We start from the raw sequence: 23,172 nt of genomic DNA on the forward strand, positions 1-23,172 counted from the left end.
TAAAATAAAATTTAAATCAGAATTTTAATTTTGTATTATAAAATCAAAAATAAAAAAATCACCTTTTCTTTGATATATATATATATATAAACATGATATGATAGCATAATTAAAGTAAGTTGCGTGTTTGGTTTGGGAATTATAATAGGAACTGCGGGCGTTAGAGGAGCAGCTGGAATTATAATTCCGTCAAAATATGAAAGTGGTCTTCCACTACCACCATTTTATATATATATCATCACTATATATATATATACATGCACATGTGTTGTGTGTAGAAACTAGTGATCATGACAAGTAACAGTCGATCCATATATATATATCGAGTCGCTCATTCAGTTGTATATATATATATATATATATAAATATATACCATGGGCAATGGCCATCATCAACATCATCGAGACAATCAAAACATTTACTGACCAATCACCTCTTTTTACTTAAAAGCACGCGTGGAGGGAGCAGTTGCGTATATAACATATAGTATCACATGATATACATATATATATATATGATGTGATATGTTATATAACTAAATTCTGTTCATTCAATCAATTCCATATATTCATCCAGTTAAATCTTATTTATGTGTAAGTGTAATATAAAATTCAATTCAACTTCTAGGTTTGAACTAGGGCCGGGTAGAAATTTTTACAACTCGTCTAATCTGAATAATCTGCCAAAATCAACTCGAAAAAATTATCAGAAAATATAATTTGAATAAACCGACAAAAATTTAAACCGCTCAATTGTTACATTGGGCGGATTGAAAGTCATTATCAACCCGCCCAACATAACCCGACCAGCCCAATTAAGAGTTTACTATTTTTTAATACATTTAAATATATTAACTACATAATTAAATTTATATATTTTTTTAATTGTATTTGGACTTTGGTTTGAAATTGGACTTTAGACTATATTAATTTTCCTTTTCATTTTAAGGATATATGTTAGTTACTTTGTTAAATATTTTTAATGTTGATGTAATTATTAATATATTGTTTAATATATTTCCAATTAATCCAAATAAATATATAAATTAATTAAGTTTTGTTTTATTTTTTTTACTATAAATTCAAAATATTGTTTTGAGCCTAAAAAGATAAATTTCACACTATTAGTACTAGTATTTGAAGGAAAAAAATACAAAAATGTAATCTTAAAAAAAAATCCTTCTTACTTCGGTTTGGGCGGGTTGACCCGACCAACCCACCCAAATTATTGGACGGGTTAAAATATTTTTTTCTTATTTGGGCAAGTTACGGGTTCACTTTTCCTAACCCGATTATGACATTGGACGGGTAAAAATGTCCTCTAACCCGACCAACTCGCCCAATGATCAGCCCTAGTTTGAACCTTCCATCCAAATTATATATCTATATATATATAGAAATTATAGAGATTTCTCTTTAAGTCCTATTGATGGGGTTCTCAGTATTCTTAACCTTACAATATATATGGTCATAAAAAAAAAACTACGCCGAAAACTGTTCACGGGTCGAGAAATACTAAGAACCCTACCAGTAAGACAACCCTACCAGTAGTTGTCTAAAATTTTCGACCGGCTGTTTGAATTCTTCGATCACTTGTCTAAAGTTTCAATTTACTGTCTCTTTTATGATAAATTATTTTGTAAATAATTATTAAAACTAAGCTAAAATGCAAAATAATTTTGAAAAAGAAGTCATTTTGCCAATAGACTCATATATAATTGATCCAAATTCAAGATGACATTATTAATTAACGAATGCCACCTTTACCAAGAACACAAATCACAAACACATTAATTAAAACGAAATTGTGAAAATAATAATAAAAAAACAATTACAAAGAAATTAAACAAAAAATTTATGAGGTTCAACTCATAGACAATAGCTTCCTCGATGAACACTCGATCTTCTTGAAATGTTCTTGGTTTTACTATTACATTATTAATATTTAACTAATATTACCCTAATTAATAAGCTTTTGTTTGGCTTCATTCCTAATTATTGTTTTTTTTTTTTGTATAATATATAATTCGTACAAATATGTCATCGAAAATAATGAAATAATAGAATAGAATAGAATAAAATAGAATATACCTACTCATAAACGGACCTACATTATGCCTAGGTTGGGTGCCAACCTTGATTTTTTATTTTAAAAAAAAATATTAATATATTTTTTGTAATTTAGCCCTTTTTAGATATATTTTGACATTTATATTCTTTAAATTTTTATAATTTATTCTTTTATATATATATATTGACATTTATAGCTTTTTAAATTTTGCAATAATTTAATTTTTTTATATGTATATTTATATTAGATACAAGTAACTTGCAATAAACGTTTGTTTAGTTTTATTTATAGAATTTATTAATTATTTTTAATAAATTTGTATCATTGTTATATAAATTTTGAATAAATAAACAATATTATATATAAATGAATGACATAAACATATTAAAAAGAAAATTTAAATCAAAACATTGTTATGATTTTCAAAAAATATATGTATATAAAATGATAATATTTTTAAACACAAATGATAATTTTTTTAATAAAAATTAAGATTATGTATTATTATTATTATAATGATATTTTATAATATTTAAATTTATATTAATATAAGTATTAAATATTTAATTTTGTATTATATATTATTATAATATTTGAATTCCTATTAATATCATTATTAAATGTCTAGTTTTGTATTATATATTATATTATAATAATAATGTTTTATAAAATTTGAATTTGAATTTATATTAATATAATTATTATATTTGTAGTCTTACATTAAATATTTTTATAATTTGAATTTGAATTTGAATTTAAATTTATATTAATATAATTTATATTCCACTAAAGTTAACAAAACAAATCGTTAAAACTAAGAATTTCTTTTATTTACACACTTTTATTTATAGAAGAGATATTTATATCCCTCTTAATTTTTTTTTATAAAAATTATCACTCCGAGTGAACATAATTTCTGGGTTCGCCACTTTGGCTCTCATGTACGTAGTGTAGTGCATGCACAGTATACCATGGATCACACGTATGAACACCATCAATAAATTAAATTAATTATTTAAATAACAAAACAAATATAACGACAATTACTTAACTTTCTTTGATTATTACTATACTAATGTGTTAATTAAGATAATCTTATCTCATCAACTAGGATGATGCATGTCCTAATTATTAGAAAACAAATAACGACAATTACTTAATAAGATATATAATTAGCTCATCAACTAGGCTGATGTCCTTACCTATATATATATATAAATTAATTAGATTTTACTGTATAATGATCGATGAGTAATTAATTAGGTCATGTGTGCCCAAGTATATATATATATATTATAAAAAGAGATCATGAGATAAAATTGAGTAATGAGAAGGAAATCCATTAATTCAAGTAGACATTAAACTATACTAATTAACACATATGAACCTCAAATAATAATCAAGGAAAAAGTACAGTAGATAAGATTACCTTAGCTAACTAGAAAGATTATTAATTAAAAAAAAATAAAGTAATAATAATTAGTTAATACATATATAAATTATGTAATTAAATATTGGGATCGTAGGTAGAGTAGGGTACCTCTAGACTAGGCTGGTCAGGGTGGATAGGTGTCCACCAAGTGCCACAATCATTTGAGATTTGAGATTTGAGATTCGATGAGCTGTTCAATGTTGATCAAAGCCTATATTTATATATATATGTATATGCATACCTATGATATAAACATATATATATATATATACATGTGATTCATATGAATTTAAATGTGTCGGTATGGTATAATCATAGATGGGATCGACATATGGTGATCATATATACTATAAAAGCTCTAGCTATAGCTAGGTCGTCACTTCTCATTTATATATTTATCTTACAATAATTAACTATACATACACTAAAATATTACTAATAATGTAATAATATTTTTTAAAAAGGTTTATTAATATTTAGATTTTATATTTTATCTTATTATTTATTTGGACCTTGTATTTTAATAAATTATTTTTTGAATTCTGTATTTTGTAAAATAGTTCAAATAGATCCCTAGACTTAATTTTGATGAAAAAAAATTGAATACAACAACACAGTTCTTAGGCAGAATGATTGTATTTTTGTTCTGAGTTGTTAGTTTGATGAATTATTTGTGATTTTAGTTAAAAAAACTTTGATCAAAATTAGGATTATGGGTCTATTTGAACTATTTAAAAAAATATAAGGTCCAAAAAATAATTTGTTAAAATACAGAATTCAAATAAATAATAAGACAAAACACAGAGTCTAGAAAACACAAATGTTTTTTAAAATATAGAGTCTCCCCTCCTGTATAAATTTAATTAGATAAATTTAGTAGATTTATCATTACTATTATGTATTTCATATGTGACCATCTTAATCATCATCTTCTTGGTAATTGGATTATGTATAATTTGATTATATAAATCTTCTGTCCCAACAAGGAAGTAGGAGAGCGTGACACGTGTCAAATTCCTAACTGAGTGTTAAACTGAGTAAACGACAACTACTACTACTGCTACTTTCATATCGCACTCAGATTCATTAATTATGAAATCTCAACTGGAATAATATGTAGCACCCATTTTTTGAGTGTGTTAATTATTATATGCAGTTTTATTCTTTTGTCATTAGCCGATGATTATCTTTAGATTTGTTTATGAATTAATATAATATTTCACTCTAATTAAACAAAAATATCTTCTACTCTTACGCAAGCCACTACTATGCATTCCCACTTTTCTTCACTATTTTTTTTTCTTCTTGATCCTTACGTGTACCAAGAGACATTGTAGTGTGCTTTAATTTCTTCTCTTTCAAAAATACAAACTTTTTTTATGAACAAATATATATATACAATATATACCCAAATACTTTAATAATATATATATACTATTTGAGAATTCAAAGTACGAAGATATAGTTATAAATTTGCTCCAAAGTCCACACATATATACTATATATTGAAAGGGGGATTCTGCGCTAGGGGTTCTGGTTTTTTGTGTGTTTCTGATCCGTGAATAATTTTGTAGTTATTTAAAATATTTTGTAAATTTTCATAAAATTTCGAATAATTTACTAGTGTTTTCCGAATAATGAGTCTATTTTTTTTTCTTCTTGATCCTTACGTGTACCAAGAGACATTGTAGTGTGCTTTAATTTCTTCTCTTTCAAAAATACAAACTTTTTTTATGAACAAATATATATATATATATATATACAATATATACCCAAATACTTTAATAATATATATATGCTATTTGAGAATACAAAGTAGGAAGATATAGTTATAAATTTGCTCCAAAGTCCACACATATATACTATATATTTAAAGGGGGATTCTGCTCTAGGGTTTCAAAAAGATCACCGTCGGTGGAGCTCTTTGTAGTTTCTGATCCATTAATAGTTTTGTAGTTATTTAAACTGTAAATTTTCAGAAAATTTCAAATAATTTACCAGTGTTTTCCGAATAATGAGTCTATTTTTTTTTTCTTCTTGATCCTTACGTGTACCAAGAGACATTGTAGTGTGTTTTAATTTCTTCTCTTTCAAAAATACGAACTTTTTTTATGAAGAAATATATATATATCTCTATATATAATAAGCGTGTAGATAATGAAAATTCTTGGTTTTAACGGTTTTTATTTTTTAAAGATTAATTTTAACGGAATATTCTTATATTTAACAAAATATTCTTATATTTAACGATAGTTTGTAAATACTTAAAATTAAATAAAATAAATAAATAACTAACAAAATTAAAGTAAGATATTTTTGAGATATTTTATAATGATAAATATTTAAAAATAATAAATAATTAAACGAATTAAAATATGATATTTCTGAGATATTTTATAATGATAATTATTTAAAAATAATAAAATCACATGTTTTATAATTTCAATAAAATTTAATTAAACTTAAATTCACTTATTATAATAATATTATATTAAACATATAATATAATCTATTGTGAATTAGCAATAAATTGTTTTTTTTTTAAAACTAGCAAGAAATTTAAATTTAAAATTTACGTATAATATTTAATAATCATATTAAATATGTAATATATAATCTATTGTTGTCACTTCCATATACTTAAACAAGAACTAGAACAAACATAAACTTAAACAAAAATAAATAAATTATTTAATTAAAATAACATATTTATTTCAAATTTATATGACATTAATATAAATTTAATAAAAATAATTAATAAATTTTATAAATAAAACCAAACAAACGTGCATTGCACGTTGTTTGTATCTAGTATATACAATATATACACAAATACTTTAATAATATACTATATATTTATAATATACAATATATACTATTTGAGAATACAAAGTACGAAGATATATTTATAAATTTGCTCCAAAGTCCACACATATATACTATATATTTAAGGGGGATTCTGTCTGCTCTAGGACTTAAAAAAGATGACCATTGGTGGGGCTCTCTGTGTGTTCCTGATCCGTGAATAGTTTTGTAGTTATTTAGAGCATTCTGTAAATTTTTCGAAAATTTTGAATAATTTACTATTGTTTTTAACGCGTTTAAAAAAAATTAGTCACACATATAACAACTTATTTTGAACCTATTCTCTAAAAAAAAAAAAAAATCGGACTGAAAACTGTTCATGGACTAGAAATATAAAAGAACCCGATCAATTGGGCTTCTTACAGCAAAATCCCCCTGTATATACAAATATATTAGTGTTGTGAGGTAATTAAAGAATATGTACCAAAGAACCCATTGACTATGCTAGCGTAGTTATAGTTATAGTTATAGTTATAGTTATATATTTATTTATTTAGATTAGATATCTGTGTGCGTGTTAGGGCATTTAAGGATATATATGGCGCCGTCCAAATGCACAAGAATATACTTGAATTAAATACATCAGATTTAGTAATAGTTTTACCCTATAAAGCAATCTAAAACAAGATAGCCACTACTAGTACGTCTCTTTAATCATTTTACTAATGAGTCAATTAATATAAATTTCTAAACATATATATAGTAAAGAAATAAAAAGATTCGTTGGACTCTAAATGAAGAGAGAATCCAATATACATATATATAAATAATAAAAAGAAGGGTAGTTAAAGTAATCACTACTTTCTATAATAATAAGATTAATATTAATTAATAATTAGGATATATATAGAAGTATATATATATATATGAATGAATTAATATATGTGAGACAAGTTGGGATGAAAAAAAGAGAAGATGAGATGAGTAGTGCAGGATAGCATAATGCGCACTTGGAGTGTTGTAGCTAATAATATATATATGTATATATATATATATATAGTGAGAGTCCTCTAATAATAAAGTAGTAGTGTGTGTATATGTGTGTGACCATAAATAAAAATGCACCAATTCCACTACTACTACTAGTAGTAATAGTACTACTACTACTACTGGGGCGGACCCATACCCCCTTATCTCAATCTCACTCGGTGCCTATGCTAATGCTAATATATAAATATATATATATATATCTTGGAACAAAAACATATTTATTATTTTTATGGGGCACCTAATAATAATTTGGAATCCTATTTCAATATTTATTAGTAGAGAAATTCTAAGGAAAATACTGGTGTCCAACACCACAAGTTGATATACTGTTATTGGTGCAATTCAATATCGGGTCTTATACATTTGAATTTAATAAGTATTATGAGGTATCGTTAACCAACCATAGAGTGTCACCTCATTTGTTGTTGAGCATCTTAATGTATCAAATATATATAATAAAAAGAAGGGTAGTGGAACAAAATAATATTTATTATTTTTATGCACATAATAATAATTTGGAATCCTATCTCAATATTTATTAGTAGAGAAATGCTAAGGGGAAACATTAGTGCCCAACACCACAATGATGTGACATATTATTATTGGTGTAATCTAATACTGGGTCCCACACATTTGAATTTAATAAGTATTATGAGATATCGTTAATCAACTATAAAGTATACGACCTCATGAGTTGTTAGACATCTTAAGATATATGCTAAATATCAACGCTAAATTTCAACGCTCTTATTATTATGGGTTATTCTCCCTATCCTTTAATCATTCCTTAAGATCTTCATCATCTTCATCATCAAATTCCTAGCTTATTCGATCATAATAATCCCCCTATACCTCTCTACCTAGCTAGCTATACATATAGATATATATCCTTAATTAATTTTATTTAATTACAACAATATTAATATTAATTCACACACACATATATATATATATATATACAGAGAATCATGTGGATATAAAGGGGAAAAACTTGGCTTGGCATCTTACTTTGCTCATCCTCCATCTCCTTACATAGTCCTAACCTTTATGATGAATATTATTAGTGATGATATATATCGCATGGCAATGATAATATACGATTGTCATATCGAATTTCGGCGATACGAATGTTGAAAACTACAGTCATATTAGATCATTTTTTTTAAAAAAAAAGTTTTAAAAAATTTTATTTATTTCCAAAGCGAATAATAATATGAGAATAATCATTTTGTATTAATACTAGGAAAGGCACCCCCCCTCTATTACTTTCACCTTTTTTTTTTCTTCTTTGATTTAATTAAAATTCTTTAGACAACTCATAAATTCACCTTAGCATTCTAGGGAATACCAGCCCAACTTTATTATTTTCTTTGCCCTTTTACTTTGTGTGATCATATGGCAAGTTATTCTCTTTATATAAATTTATATATATATATACATATTTATATATATATATGGGTTTATGCTTTTTTTAGATTCTATATTTTGCCTCATTATTTGTTTGGACCTTGTATTTTCTAAAATAGTTCAAATAGATCTCTAAACCCAATTTTGATCAAAGTTTTTTTTTTTAACTAAAATCACAAATAATTCATCAAACTAACAACTCAAAACAAAAATACAGTCATTTTGCTTAATAACTGTATTATTATATTTAATTTTTTGTTCATCAAAATCAAGTTTAGGGGTCTATTTAAATTATTTTACAAAACACAGAGTCTAAACAAGTAATGAGACAAAACACAAGGTCTAAAAATATATAAACTCTTTATATATATAATAGAAAAGAAAGGAAAAAAAAAAAAAACCTTTAAAGTGATATATTCTACCAACAATATATAGTGCATGGATATCTAGATCTTCCCTTCTATCTCTCTCCGTATATTATAATCACACAACTAGACTATAAATTATCAAATTAATTTACTATGTGTGTAGTATAATTAGTCATAATAAGCATTAATTATGGATTAATGGGCAAGGAATATTGTTAATTAAAAATATATATACTACAAAGTGGGTTTTGTTTCAAAGGGATGAATCGATCGATTTGAAACATTTTGGTGAATTTGTATGTACACGTGCAAAAGAAGCTGATCAATATATTTTATAGAAGAATATACTTTTTCAAATAATTAATATATATATATTGTCTTCTCAATAAAAATATTAACTTCACGATATGATGAATTTCAATATATATATATATATATATACACTATGAGCTTATAATATCAAGACACGCACATATATGTATATACATATATATATATATGTGTGTGTCACTGTCCTAGAAAACACTGAAAAAAAAAGTTAGTGAAAGTAACCAAATATATCTGTCTTTTTTTCAATTTTTTATTTATTTTTTACTTTCTTTCAATGATTAACCAGAGAATGATTATTTTCTACCTATATAGCCTTAGTAATTATATACGGGCCATTAATAATCACTAACAATAATTATTAGTATAATGGAATTATTAGTTTAGTATATTTATTGATATTATTTATATGGTGGGAAACACCCTAATTTTCCACTAGATATCACAATATTCAAATTATAATATTTAAATTCATCATTTATATATAAGATGAAAATAATTCATTATTAGTTAAATATCCAATTATATATATAGTTCAATGACCTGGAAAATAATTATTAATAAATTGAGAAGTATTTGTGTATATATATATATATGTGTCGTACTAGATTGAGGCATAATGCACCAAAACTAAGAAAGTGAAGTGAAGTGAATGATAATGAGTCAATACATAAAGAAGAATAAAGGGAAAGTAAGAGTGGTGATAGATTAAAATATGAAAAAGAGTAGAGTTTAGAATAAAATTATTATAATAAATACATAATTAATGAATAATTAATTAAATTAATTAATTAAAGAGAAAGAGAGATAATGAAAAAGGAATGAGGGTGTTGTTATAACGTGGGGTCAGAGTCCCACCATAGTGGGCTGGGAATGGAAGTCTTCATCTACATTTACAATATCATTCATTTTCTTCTTCTTCTTCTTCTTCTTCTTCTTCTTGTGATTATTATTCTCTGCTATGCTATCCTATCCTATCCTATCCTATGCTATATATAACTCTATTCTCTCTGTCTCAAATTGGGATGGACGCCCAAGTGAAAATTAAACCATTCAATTCTTATTCTTCTTCACACTCACACATATAATAACTACTATACATACACATATATATATCACTATCTACTACTATATAATCATCTAATTACTAGCTTCTTTTCTTCTTCAAAAACCTCCCAACATGTCGGACTCTAATACCACCACCTCTGCTTCACCACAATCTCTTCTCCAACTCTCTTGCTTGTACCCAATTACTCTAAAGGTCTGTATATATATATATATATGTATATGCATGCATTGATCTTGTTTCTCTTGATTTATGTATTTATATGTGTATATATGGTTTTGTGCAGTTTGAGGAGGTTGTGTACAAAGTTAAGATAGAGAACACAGATGGTGGATCATGGTGCTTGGGTGGTAGTAATAATAATAATACTGACACTAACAAACACAGAGAGAAGACCATACTCAATGGGATTTCAGGTATGGTTTACCCAGGTGAGATACTTGCCCTGTTAGGCCCCTCCGGCAGCGGCAAAACCACCCTTCTCACCGCTCTCGGCGGCCGTCTCTCCGGCAAGACTCTGTCCGGGAAGATCAGTTACAACTCTCACCCTTTCTCCGGCTCCATTAAACGCCGAACCGGCTTTGTCGCCCAGGACGATGTGTTGTACCCTCATCTCACCGTGGCCGAGACTCTCCTCTTCACTGCCCTGCTCAGGCTTCCCCTCACCTTGTCCCGGGAAGACAAAGCCCAGCACGTGGACCGTGTGATTGCGGAGCTGGGTCTGGGTCGGTGCCGGAACAGCATGATCGGAGGCCCACTCTTCCGGGGGATATCGGGTGGCGAGAAGAAAAGGGTCAGCATAGGACAGGAAATGCTAATCAATCCAAGTCTGCTGCTTTTGGATGAGCCCACCTCGGGATTGGACTCCACCACGGCTCAATGGATTCTAACCACTCTGAAAAGGCTGGCTGGTGGGGGCCGGACTGTGGTCACCACCATTCACCAGCCCTCTAGCCGACTCTACCACATGTTTGACAAAGTGATTCTTTTATCTGAGGGCTCTCCCATCTACAACGGCCCTGCTTCTACTGCTCTCGACTATTTCTCTTCTATTGGTTTCTCCACTTCTATCACTGTCAACCCGGCTGACCTCTTGTTGGATCTAGCCAACGGTACTTAATGAAAAATCCAATATATATATATATATATATTAATAATAATAACTGATGATGAGATAGATAACCTCGTAGTCATTCATTGGCAATATTAAATAATAATTATATGTATTTGCAGGCATAGCCCCGGATTCAAAGCATGCAACAGAACATAGTGAGAACATGGAACAAGAGAAGAAGAGAGTAAAGGAAGCTCTGATTTCTGCTTATGACAAAAACATCTCAATCAGTTTGAAGGCCCAACTTATTTGTGGTTCGGATAACAATACTACTTACACAAAAGATAATGCTTCTGCAAGTGAGTGACAAATCTCTCTCTCTCTCTCTCTCTCTCTCTCTCTCGTAATGTATTAATTAGTACTATATATTTACTTATTATTAATTTCTCAGAGTACAAGAATAATAAGATGCCAGCGGACCAATGGTACACAAGCTGGTGGCACCAGTTCAAGGTGTTGCTTCAAAGAGGATTAAAAGAGAGAAGGCATGAGACCTTCAACAAGCTAAGGATTTTCCAAGTCATAAGCGTAGCGGTTCTTGGTGGACTCCTGTGGTGGCGCACCCCAACTTCTCACATCGAAGACAGAGTAAGATCACACAACATACACATATATGTATATATATATATATGTACATGTATTGATCTGATTTGATTTGATTGAATAATGCAGATTGCTCTGCTCTTCTTCTTCTCCGTCTTCTGGGGTTTCTACCCGCTGTACAATGCAGTCTTCACATTCCCTCAAGAAAGAACAATGCTGATAAAGGAACGGTCCTCAGGAATGTACCGGCTGTCGTCCTACTTCTTGGCCAAAACAGTGGGAGACCTGCCACTCGAGCTGGCCCTCCCAACTGCGTTCGTCTTCATAATCTACTGGATGGGAGGCCTCAAAGCAGACCCCTTCACCTTCATTCTCTCCTTGCTAGTCGTCCTCTACAACGTCCTGGTCTCCCAGAGCCTTGGCCTGGCCATCGGGGCCATTCTCATGGACATAAAGCAGGCCACCACCCTGGCCTCGGTCACCACACTCGTCTTCCTCATAGCTGGGGGGTACTACGTCCAGCAGATTCCGGCCTTCATAGTGTGGCTCAAGTACTTGAGCTACAGCTACTACTGCTACAAGCTTTTGCTGGGGGTTCAGTACAAGGAGGGGGAGGTGTACGAGTGTTCTAAGGGGGTGTGGTGTCCGGTGCAGGAGTTTCCGGCGATCAAATCGATGGGGCTGACCAATCTGTGGATGGATGTGTTGGTTCTGGCTCTGATGCTGGTGGGCTATCGGTTCCTTGCTTATCTGGCCCTACAACGAGTGCGGTTGAGGTAAGCCAGACCCAAAGCCAAACCTAAACCCAAAGCAAAGCACTATATATATAGTGATCGATGACTATAATTATTAATTAAGCTGCTGGTGCTGATGCTGGTGCTGCTGATGCTGATGCTGCTGATGCTGCTGGTGCTGGTGTCCATCCCCATTAATCGAGTTTTGTCAACAAATTATTAATAGTATGGCTCTAGCTAGCTATAAATAGTCAGTCATTCGAATCCATCAACAAATATTGAGGAATAATCTTATGATGATGATGATGATGATGTGATCATAATCTTATTAACGAATTAAAACAGAGTTAATTTTTAGGTGAGTTAAAACTTCGAGAGGTTTTTCTCTTCTCTTTTCTTTTCCTTTACTTTTTAAAGTTAATTTTAGAACAAATTGACTAATTAATAATTAATTACCATCTCTCTTTACATGGATATGTGACATTGATCAGACGTTGGATGTGTGTGTGTGTACAGTAGTACTTTTTTAGATTGTTAAAAAGATAAGTATATTGATCGATGGAGAGAAAGAGGTATCAGAATATGTTATGCGGTTAGCATGTGATGTTGATAAAGTTAATTCTATTGAGCTAAGAAAAACAAAACTAACATCAGATGAAGAAGATGAGAGAACCATATGCTCTCTTTTCTTTTCTTTTTTTTTTTCTTTTGAATAATAAGAATAATAATAATCCTTAAATGAGAAATGAGTAGGAATGTTTGTGGGACATTCCCAGCCACATAACATGATATCACATCTGTCCAATAACAGTATTAGTAGTACTATAATTAGGTACTGCAACTACTGAGACCCCCCAAATGCCTCAAAACAGAATAAATATACATATATATATATAAAAAAAAGAAAAATGTAAAGAGAGTGAGTGAGAGAGAGAGAGAGAGTGACACCACTTTGGTTGTTTTTCTTTCCTTTTCTAAAAGCAAAACAAACAAATCTCGATGATATTTGATATGATCACACAGCACCTGATGCGCACATTTTTCTTTCTTTATATACTCAAAACATTATTGATTAAAGATAGCAAGTAGTAGGAAAGGATTCATATATAGCTACATAAATAATATGATCAATAATATGTGTGTGTAAAAAAAAAAACACGTACGACAGTTCAAATCAAGAGAAAGTAATAAAAATAACTGATGAAAGGCAGAGTTGATATCGACTTATATATATATATATATATATATATGAAAGGGGTGATGTTGTGGATGTTTCACATGGAGTGATGATCATGGTGTTGTAGTAGTACGTAGTACGGTTGGACCCAGGCTTATCATATCATGTATATATATATATATCATATCATATCATATTATTCCACATTATTACCCTACTACTTCTATTCTACTTGAAATAATAATATGCCAAAGCTATGGGAGCTCCTTCGTTGAGAGTTGTCTTTTTTTGCACTTTATTTTGATTAATAAATTTCTTTTTATCTATGTGTTTTTCTTTTAGGAAGAAAAGGGGAGGTGAGGGGGCTACCCAGAGAGGGAAGCCTATAGAGGGGAGTGGGCTTCCCTCTCTGGGTATTCCCACGGGAGCTTCAATCAATCCCGACCTAAAATATTTACCAAGACCTTATTCGATGAATCGACCCCCATCTACTTTGAGGTGCAATACCTGAGCTCTAACTGAACAACTAGCGTTAAAGGGATCCTGAGTCCGAGGGCAAGATTACCCCCAAATTCAAACCCATGACCTCCAAAGCATCATGATGTTATATATAGTGTTTGTATTGAAAAAAAAGAAAGACAATTTTCAAACATAACAAAATAATAAAAATACAAAAAAATTATTTAGTTTAATAAAACTACATTACTACTTAAATAGATTTATTTCATTTATAACTTCAATAATATTGCATATACTTAAATTCTTTTGATCTTTCCCTCCAAATCTCATTACACCTTTTACTCTTTAGCCTCTATCTCTCTAGGCACAACTAATAAATATTTAGAGTGTTATTATTTGGTATCTTAAGGCACCCAATACCACACGAGGTAACATCTCATAATTAGTTAGCAATACCATATAATACTTATTAAATTCAAATATGTAAGACCCGATATTGAATTGCACCAATAGCGATACGCTACCTCCTTGTGGTGTTGGGCACCACTAATGCCCCTTAACAATTCTCAAATATTTATAGTGTTACAAAACATCTATTTTCACACAAATTAATTAATAGTTATCCAAACTTAAAAATCTCTATAGAAACCATATCAATAATCCAACAGGTTCACTATATATATATGATTTTTGTAGCCATAATTGTTCACTAATAAAAGTATATATCCATTTCCTTGTTAGAAAATATGGGCTAAATTGCATACAATTTTTTTTTTAAAATTTGAATATAAAGACAAATTTAATACTTGATGTACTAATTAATAATAATGGAAGATTATTTTAATTAGGTAAAGATGGCAAGCATGCTTGTGAATAAAGAAATATCAACATATATAGATATGTGTGATCTAGAGGAGTTGAGAAAGAGAAAGTACATACATAATAATAAAGATGTGCACTAACTAGAAGTCTTGAGAAGTTGTAAAACTTGTATATGTTTTAATACAGTGATTAGTCAATATCATCATCCAGCTAAATGGTACTACATTTATATGAACAGATGAAATTATATCTATTATGCATGTAATGTCACGTATGAATAGACTAATTTATAATAATAATAATATTATTATTAGTATAATTATTAAATTTCATATACATTAATTATTCAAAGAGATAAGATGTAGAAGACTACATTAATTCAGGACCCAATCTATTGCTGCCACATATCTATTTACTAGTGACTTAATTGATTGGTTCATAATTAACATCATATTTACTTTATTAAATACAAGTTACGAATAAAAATTAATTAGTGATTAGGAGAGTTAATTATGTTCTTATTAATTAATAATTTAATATTTTTATACTTATTTCATGTGCGACACCATACTCCAACAGACTGTATATATAATCTAGTTTCCAAACGATCAAATAACTATTATTATATCCAAATAATCTTTAAAGAGAAATTAGTGAAAATTGACTCTTTTTTAAATGATTTTGCACTATGTCTTACTTTTGATACTTTTATACAAAATGACATTTAAAATTTGATCAGTTGTCTAAATTTTTCGACCGGGTGTCTAAAATTTTCAACCAGCTTTTTGAATTTTTCGACCACCTGTTCAAATTTTCAACTAGCTGTCTAAATTATGAGAGGTTATTTTGCGAAGAATTATTAAACCTAGACTATAATACAAAATAATTTTAAAAAATAGGACATTTTGCCAAAGAATCTGTCTTCAAATGAACAAATATTAATAATGTTTATCTCAATTTTTAAATGATTTAAATCATATGAAACATTGTGAGTTTTAGCAATATACATACAATGTCTACCTAAAAATTGAACCATAGTTACAACTAACTACTCACTAAAGCATCTTTTCTAGATTGAATGTAATAGCAGTTAGGTAGAAGAAATGTCATTGTGACATTTACATTTTGTGTGGTAAGAAGGAATGAAATAGGTAAGGATGGGTTGACTATCAGGTTTGGAAAAGAAGGAGATGACTTAAAATAGGAAGGAAAGAGAATAATATTTTTTTAATATTATTATTTAAAATAAATAAAAATATTAAAAAATCTAGCCATTTTAATTATTTTTTTTAAAAAATCTCATTTTTTGTTATCAATTCATTCGTATATAAAGGGACTATTTGTAGTAGGCCCAAAAGATTGGCAATTAAAGTAGTTTATGATACACCAGATAGTAGAATAATAATCTCAATAGAATAATGCTGTGAATTAACACTAAGAAATGTACAATAGCATATAATTGAAAATAGAGAGACATGCATGCATATTAATTAAGATTAATTAATTGAATATGATTTTGTTGATCTCTACATCTCTATGCATGGTACGTTTATATATTGAATTGAGTCATTAATCATAGGGTTGTACAAAAAACTAAATAAGCCGCTCTAACCGACTGCCCGAACACCGAAAAAATCGAAATCAACGAAATCGAAAACTGTTGAAATCGCTTTAGCGAAAACTGGCATTAAGTCGGTCGATTTATAAGTTGATAGCAAACCGACCATACAAATTGAAACCGACCGAATATGTTTAGGTTCCAAATTTACGGATGTAACATTATAATCATGTGTCTAGGTTTTCAAATATTCAAGTTAACAAATTAAATGAATAATTTTCATATTAAAAAAAACTCAAAAATGGATTCCAATAATCTATATTTTTTTAAATTAAATTTCCTAAAAAAATTATTTAAAAAATAAATAAAAAAAAGCAACTTCGGTTTGGGCAGTTTTAATCAACCAAGCTGCGGTCTAAATCGGTCGGTTTTTTTGGTGTTGTAAGTAGGGCGGTCGGTTTTTGGATCACACCAATCCGTACCAAACTGAAATCTGGATTTTAAAATAGAAAAAAATGTCAAAACTGACTGAAGCTCAGCCCTAATTAATCATGTTCAATATGATTATATCATATAAGATAAATACTATTTTGGACCCTGTGTTTTGCAAAAGTTACCAATCGAACCTTATGTTTTGTTAAATGACAATTTAAATCATGTGTTGTGCAAAATGGAACAAAATAATACCATGTGTTCGATTTTGGTCAATTTTTTTAATATGACCAAAATACCCCTACTTATAAAAATTAATTAATTATAAAAACAAATAAAATAAATAAAAGGGTAAATATGTTTTATGTTTTCAAATATACAATTTTTAGATTCTCATATAAATGTATAAGTTAACAAATAAGATATAGTTTTTTACATGATTAAATTGAATTTAAAAAAAAAACTATATTAATTGTGGCTATTTGAAAGTTTACTTTTCCAAACTTACACATAAGGTAGCTCTATTTTTTTTATATATTTACTAATAAAATTATGTATTTTTAAATACTATTAAGAAAAATGGTACTTTACAAAAATATGGTAAAAAATAAGTTATTTTATATATTTATGGACATAAAACTATGGTAACTTTAGCAAAAAAAAAAAGTTTAAAATATCGGAATCCCACAAAATACCATAAATAAATACACACTTTCTCTCTCTTATTTTCCTCTCTCCCTCACGAATATTTCACTCACTCTCTTTATTTTCTCTCACAACACTGGCAGTCAACCATTTTCTCTCACAGCAATGAGAGCTCTCAACACCACCAACCAAAAACAAACGTCGTACCTCTAGTCACCGTCGACGCCATCTTCAGTTCATCTTCTTCGCGTTCGTCTTTTTCTACTTTTTAAGACTTAGCTGTAACGAGTTACCTTCACAATCAATTAAGTTTATTATTTTAATATGAGTTTTTTTTTTCTTCCAAATCTTATTAAGTAACTAGTTACAATTCAATTGATATTTTGATAATGGTACATTACTAAAAAATAAAAATAAAATTATAGTTGTAATCAGTTACCACCACACCACTTAAAAAATAAAATTAATTTTGATAGTGGTAACCAATTTACCACACATCACTAAAGAAAAATTGATAGTGGCATACTATTACTACCACATAAAAAAATTAAAATTGTTTTGATAGTATTAAACAGTCACTACGTAGAAAATGTTGAAGAAAATAAAAAATAGAAGAAAAAACAGGAATAAAAAGCATGGTGAAGAATGTCACAGCTTTTTTCAAAAAATAATATAAAAAAATTGTTTTATAAATATGAATGATAAAAAAAAAATTACAAATAGATTAATATTATAAAAATAAGCTCATAACATATTAAAACTATATACTAAAGCTGTATAAAAATAAAATATGAGAATAAACTCTCATAAAAATGTAAACAAAAAAAAAAAAAAACTGTCATTTAAAAAAAAAATCCATATTTGGTGTAATTTTCTCTTTGAAAAATAAATAGAAAGGTCTCTAGTGGGTCTAGAGCCATATGGGCGGGCTTTAATTTGGATAAGTTTAAGCCCAAATGTAATGGGCAAACCCGACCCGCGAGAAATGGGACAGAGAGAGGTGGCGGAAGGGGAGGGAGAGGGAGGGGAATGATAGGTTTTTGGCGTTTGGGATTGAGAGAGGGAACGTACGACAACGACGACGATGGCGGTGTTGGACGAGGAAGAAGAGAACTTGGCGCACTTCCTCGAATCGGAGGTGCTCTCAGAGGTTTCCGATCAGGTCTAAATATTTGTTTATGGTTTTTATTTTATATTTTTTATTGATGGATTTAGGAGTGACTGATTGGGATAGGGGTTGGGTTGGGGTTTGTTTGCAGGAAGATGAGCCCAGCCCCAAGAGAAGGCGTGAGGAATCTCCGCCTCGGCCTCCGCCTCCGCCTCAGCTTCGGGCTCGGGTTCGGGCTCGGCCTGAGCCTCGGATTGAATCTGGAATTCTGAGTAAAATCCCTCCAGAACTCTTCCCTCACATCCTCAAATTCCTCTCTTCTGAGGATCTTTTTGCCTGCGCACTTGTCTGTAGATTTCTTACTATTGCAGCTTCCGATGAATACCTATGGCGTCGCTTGTCAGTTTCTTCTCTTAAATTTTTGTATCGATTTGTCTCCATTTCATTACTCGTGTATTTGATTTCATTTCCTCTCTAGGTATGCATTGCGCTGGGGTCTTATGCCCCCTTCCAAGAAACTACGTGAGTGTCCTTGGAAAAAGCTTTATATTCAGGTACTTTGTTTGTAATCAGTACATGTCAATTCGATCATATTATTATTACTATCATTATTCACTATCACAACTGAGTAATTCCTGTGAATTAGAACAATCTCTTACTCTTATAATTTGGTTTGCCTCTACTGCTTAATGCTTATAACCAACAGTTTAATGGTGGTAGTAGAGTACACTTCTCTCCCCACGAAGATGAATCCCAAGTTCAAATACCAAGAATTTGTCTAATTTTTCTTTTCCTTTGCAGCGAGATGAAGAGGACATGACGGAGCTAGTTAGGAATTGCCCAGTTGAGTTTAAAGAGTATTACATCCAAATGCAAGCAGCCAAGAGAAGCCAAGCACCTCTGCTTTCACAGGTTGCTTCACTTGCCTTGTATTTTATTATTTATCAACTACCTGTCCACTGCCTAACCTTGTAGTGTATGAACACAAACCCTTTTCTATTTTATGCCTGTGTAGGTGATCGATGACCGCCTAATCCTTGACAAGACGGTAGCTGATCAAGTTTCTATATGGAAAAACAGTAAAGGTCTGACAGATGCGGTGACCACGGATCACGCTTGTTCTGGAGAAACTTGTTCTTTCCATCAAATTGGAGATGTCTTTCTTTGCGAGAAGACTGGACATATTCATGGTAGGAGGCATTATAAAATTGTGTACCTGTGTTTGTGTTATCTCTGGTGTTTTTCTACTGTCAATAATTGTACTGCATTTCCTTTTCCAGTATGTGATGATACGTGTAGAGAAGCTGTTATGGATCCCGCCAATGAGCTATGGGTTTGTACTATATCCGGGCACTGTTTTGATAGGTTACTGTCACCAGCTGAAATGGAACCAGATATTGTGAGTGATTCTTTCTCACTTACAAGTTTAAATTTGATACCACATTCATTATATTCTTCACAAGTTGTCCCCTTGAAAAGTTAGTAATAAGAATGTGATATCAAAAATTCGAAAATGGGCTGCTCTGTGCATTTGATTGATTAGTTTGTCATGTAATAGCTGCAAGGGTTGTTGCATTTGTTTTGGTTATCAATGGTTGCTTATGCCTGCTTGATCTCTCCTTGAAAAATCTGCAGGAACAGCAACAAGGTGGTGTCACTGATGAGGCAGAGCCTTTTATGGGATCTGGCCGATTTGGTAATAATATTTGGTTACTGGCTATCTCCTTGAATCCAACAAGTTACTGTGCCTTCTTTTATTATTGTTCACCTTATAAAGACTGCGTTTATGGATGTTGCAGCGCGAGCATACTCGCTTGGATATAACTGTGCTGATGAGAAGGAACTGGAAGCTGCACTGAGGTTTTGCTGAGTCGTTTTGAAGGAAAAAAAAAGTGATGTTATGGTATGTTGGATCGATGCAGATAAAGAAGCATTGCATTTTGGTCCATCTGGTGCGACATTGTATTTTAGTGAATGTATAAAGGTCTATTACTACTGCTGCTGATAGCCTTGATATGTATTTTGTAGCACTATATATTATTTATTTTTCTTGTTCAGCTCTTTTATTTATCCATATATATATAATATTATTATTAACGAAGGTTAGGAGAGTTTTCTTCTTTTCCCTTCTTCATCTTAAAAGTAATAACAAAACAATGAAGGGCGTCGTCAAGTTTGGAGGTCTAAGTAATAAAATACTTGAAAATTCTTTAGGTTGCCGAATAAAGAGGAGAATCACATGTTATAAAATGATAATTTATTAGCTTACGCATTTAAAAGTCATTACTACTTTTCCATATTCGGAAAATAGTCTCATATTTATGGCTATGGAGACGAACTACTAGAGGAAAAGAAATATTATGCATTAAAAACAAATGATATTATTGTGTATAATATATAATATAAGATAAGATAGAGAGAGGAGAGAAGCAGGTGTATTGGGAATGAAAAGAGAATAGGTGGTGCGTTGAGAGAACGCGTCCGATACGCGTTATGAGCAACGCGTCTAAGGAATATGAGGTTGGTCCCATCTCTTTTCTCTCTCTACCTGTACTTATCTATAATATAAATACTACTCTCTTTCCCCTGTTTAGATATTATCGGTTCGACTCTACAACTTTTTCCATATCCTGCCAATCCCGAATCCCTCGTCGTCCCAGGTAAAGCCTAACCCTTTTCTTTGTTTTAATTTTTCTATTGAATTTGCTTAGGATGATCTTTTGATTTTGTTTACACTACAACCTGCACGATCTGCTGTTTTTTTGGCTTTTCATATGTATATTTGAATTGAATCTGCTTATTTTACACGCACTCTTTAGTGATATTTTGTTGATCGAACAAGATCTACTTTCTTAGATCTTATTGTTTTTCGATTGGAAAAAGTAGAACTTTTGCCTAGTAAAAAAATTATCTCGAAACAAGTTTAGGAATTAGGGGTTCAGATTAGATTCTGTATTTTACTTTTTATGTCTTCTGAAATGCTAATGTATGAATATTGATCATTTGCATTTGCAGTTTTAGTTTAGTTTGTTAAGAGAAAGAAAAAAAAAAATGGGTGGTGGAAAAGATAAACACGATGAGCATGACAAAGGGCTCCTTGGGCAACTTGGACACATTGTGGGACAGCAAGTAGGTGGACACCATGGACAACATGGTGGACATGGATATCCCCAACAGTACCCTCCACCTCCTGGTGCATACCCTCCTCAGCACGGTTACCCTCCTCAGCAGGGCTACCCTCCTCAGGGCTACCCTCCGCAGGGTTACCCTCCCGCGGGCTACCCACCAGCCCCCGGTGGATACCCGTCCGCCGGGTATCCAGGCTCATCTGGTCATCATTCTGGAGGTTTGTCGCAACTCACACTTTGATGTGTATCATCGTTGTTGTTACTATACATTAGTCATTTTGTTCTAATTACATTTTGTGTTCAGGGCATAGCGGCGGCGGCATGGGGTCCATGTTGGCTGGGGGTGCGGCTGCAGCAGCCGCAGCTTATGGTGCTCACCACCTTACTCACGGCTCCCACGGTTCCCACGGCTCTCACTTTCCACAACCATATGGGGGCGCTCATATGATGCATGGTGGCAAGTTTAAGCAGCACGGACATGGTGGCAAGTTCAAGCACGGCAAGCATGGCAAATTTGGGAAGCATGGGAAGCACGGCAAGCACGGTGGCATGTTCGGCGGTGGAAAGTTCAAGAAATGGAAGTAATCCATTCTCCACCTAGGCCAGGGCTCGACCTGAATATATATATAGTGATATTTGATGGATTTAGTTTGCTGATTCTCAATTTGCCGAAATAATCTTAATACATACAATCACATTGGCAGTGTTTGATATGTATTTTGTCTTCTATCTGTTCTATTTGTTTCATCTTTGGTTGGTTGTTGACAGACAGTTTACATATTACACAACCATACTCTTTTACCTTCTACTTACTGACTTATTGTTAATTTTAGTATCGAAAGTTCTATATTTATTTATTTTTTTATTTACTTGGCTCCACTGGACTCCTGTTTTGTACAAATGAACTAAGTAAACAAGTTGAGGCCA

General features: G+C 30.8%; 3 protein-coding genes across 4 annotated transcripts; all 3 read left to right on the forward strand.

Annotated features, from left to right (window-relative positions):
* Positions 1-10,391: 10,391 nt before the first annotated feature.
* Positions 10,392-13,318, forward strand: LOC133831768 (ABC transporter G family member 14). The gene is made up of 5 exons (XM_062262176.1): positions 10,392-10,720; positions 10,812-11,637; positions 11,759-11,938; positions 12,031-12,227; positions 12,312-13,318. Exons 1-5 carry the CDS (start codon positions 10,640-10,642, stop codon positions 12,960-12,962), a joined length of 1,935 nt encoding a protein of 644 aa, XP_062118160.1. The 5' UTR covers positions 10,392-10,639; the 3' UTR covers positions 12,963-13,318.
* A 5,708-nt stretch (positions 13,319-19,026) lies between these two features.
* Positions 19,027-21,174, forward strand: LOC133831769 (F-box protein SKIP31). Its single transcript, XM_062262178.1, has 8 exons — positions 19,027-19,171; positions 19,269-19,516; positions 19,596-19,671; positions 19,919-20,029; positions 20,133-20,307; positions 20,398-20,516; positions 20,753-20,813; positions 20,917-21,174. Exons 1-8 carry the CDS (start codon positions 19,094-19,096, stop codon positions 20,985-20,987), a joined length of 939 nt encoding a protein of 312 aa, XP_062118162.1. The 5' UTR covers positions 19,027-19,093; the 3' UTR covers positions 20,988-21,174.
* A 437-nt stretch (positions 21,175-21,611) lies between these two features.
* Positions 21,612-23,053, forward strand: LOC133831770 (glycine-rich protein A3-like). Of its 2 annotated transcripts, XM_062262179.1 has the most exons (4): positions 21,612-21,637; positions 21,712-21,777; positions 22,133-22,463; positions 22,550-23,053. In XM_062262179.1, the coding sequence occupies exons 3-4, from the start codon at positions 22,169-22,171 to the stop codon at positions 22,828-22,830; spliced, it is 576 nt and encodes a 191-aa protein (XP_062118163.1). In that variant the 5' UTR covers positions 21,612-21,637; positions 21,712-21,777; positions 22,133-22,168; the 3' UTR covers positions 22,831-23,053. The 2 variants fall into 2 exon arrangements, with proteins under 2 accessions (XP_062118163.1, XP_062118164.1); XM_062262180.1 differs by lacking the exon at positions 21,612-21,637 and having other exon boundaries at positions 21,694-21,777.
* Positions 23,054-23,172: the final 119 nt, after the last annotated feature.

This window comes from Humulus lupulus, chromosome 4 (genome assembly GCF_963169125.1).
Source record: "Humulus lupulus chromosome 4, drHumLupu1.1, whole genome shotgun sequence".
Lineage (NCBI taxonomy): Eukaryota > Viridiplantae > Streptophyta > Magnoliopsida > Rosales > Cannabaceae > Humulus > Humulus lupulus.

Excerpts from the sequence above, each read along its gene's own strand:
- LOC133831768 (XM_062262176.1), top strand. The coding sequence starts at position 10,640 with ATGTCGGACTCTAATACCACCACCTCTGCTTCACCACAATCTCTTCTC. Across the intron at positions 11,638-11,758 it reads CTTGTTGGATCTAGCCAACG|GCATAGCCCCGGATTCAAAG; the intron begins GTACTTAATGAA and ends ATGTATTTGCAG. Across the intron at positions 12,228-12,311 it reads CTTCTCACATCGAAGACAGA|ATTGCTCTGCTCTTCTTCTT; the intron begins GTAAGATCACAC and ends TGAATAATGCAG.
- LOC133831769 (XM_062262178.1), top strand. The coding sequence starts at position 19,094 with ATGGCGGTGTTGGACGAGGAAGAAGAGAACTTGGCGCACTTCCTCGAA. Across the intron at positions 19,172-19,268 it reads TCTCAGAGGTTTCCGATCAG|GAAGATGAGCCCAGCCCCAA; the intron begins GTCTAAATATTT and ends GTTTGTTTGCAG. Across the intron at positions 19,672-19,918 it reads GGAAAAAGCTTTATATTCAG|CGAGATGAAGAGGACATGAC; the intron begins GTACTTTGTTTG and ends TTTCCTTTGCAG.
- LOC133831770 (XM_062262179.1), top strand. The coding sequence starts at position 22,169 with ATGGGTGGTGGAAAAGATAAACACGATGAGCATGACAAAGGGCTCCTT. Across the intron at positions 22,464-22,549 it reads ATCTGGTCATCATTCTGGAG|GGCATAGCGGCGGCGGCATG; the intron begins GTTTGTCGCAAC and ends TTTTGTGTTCAG.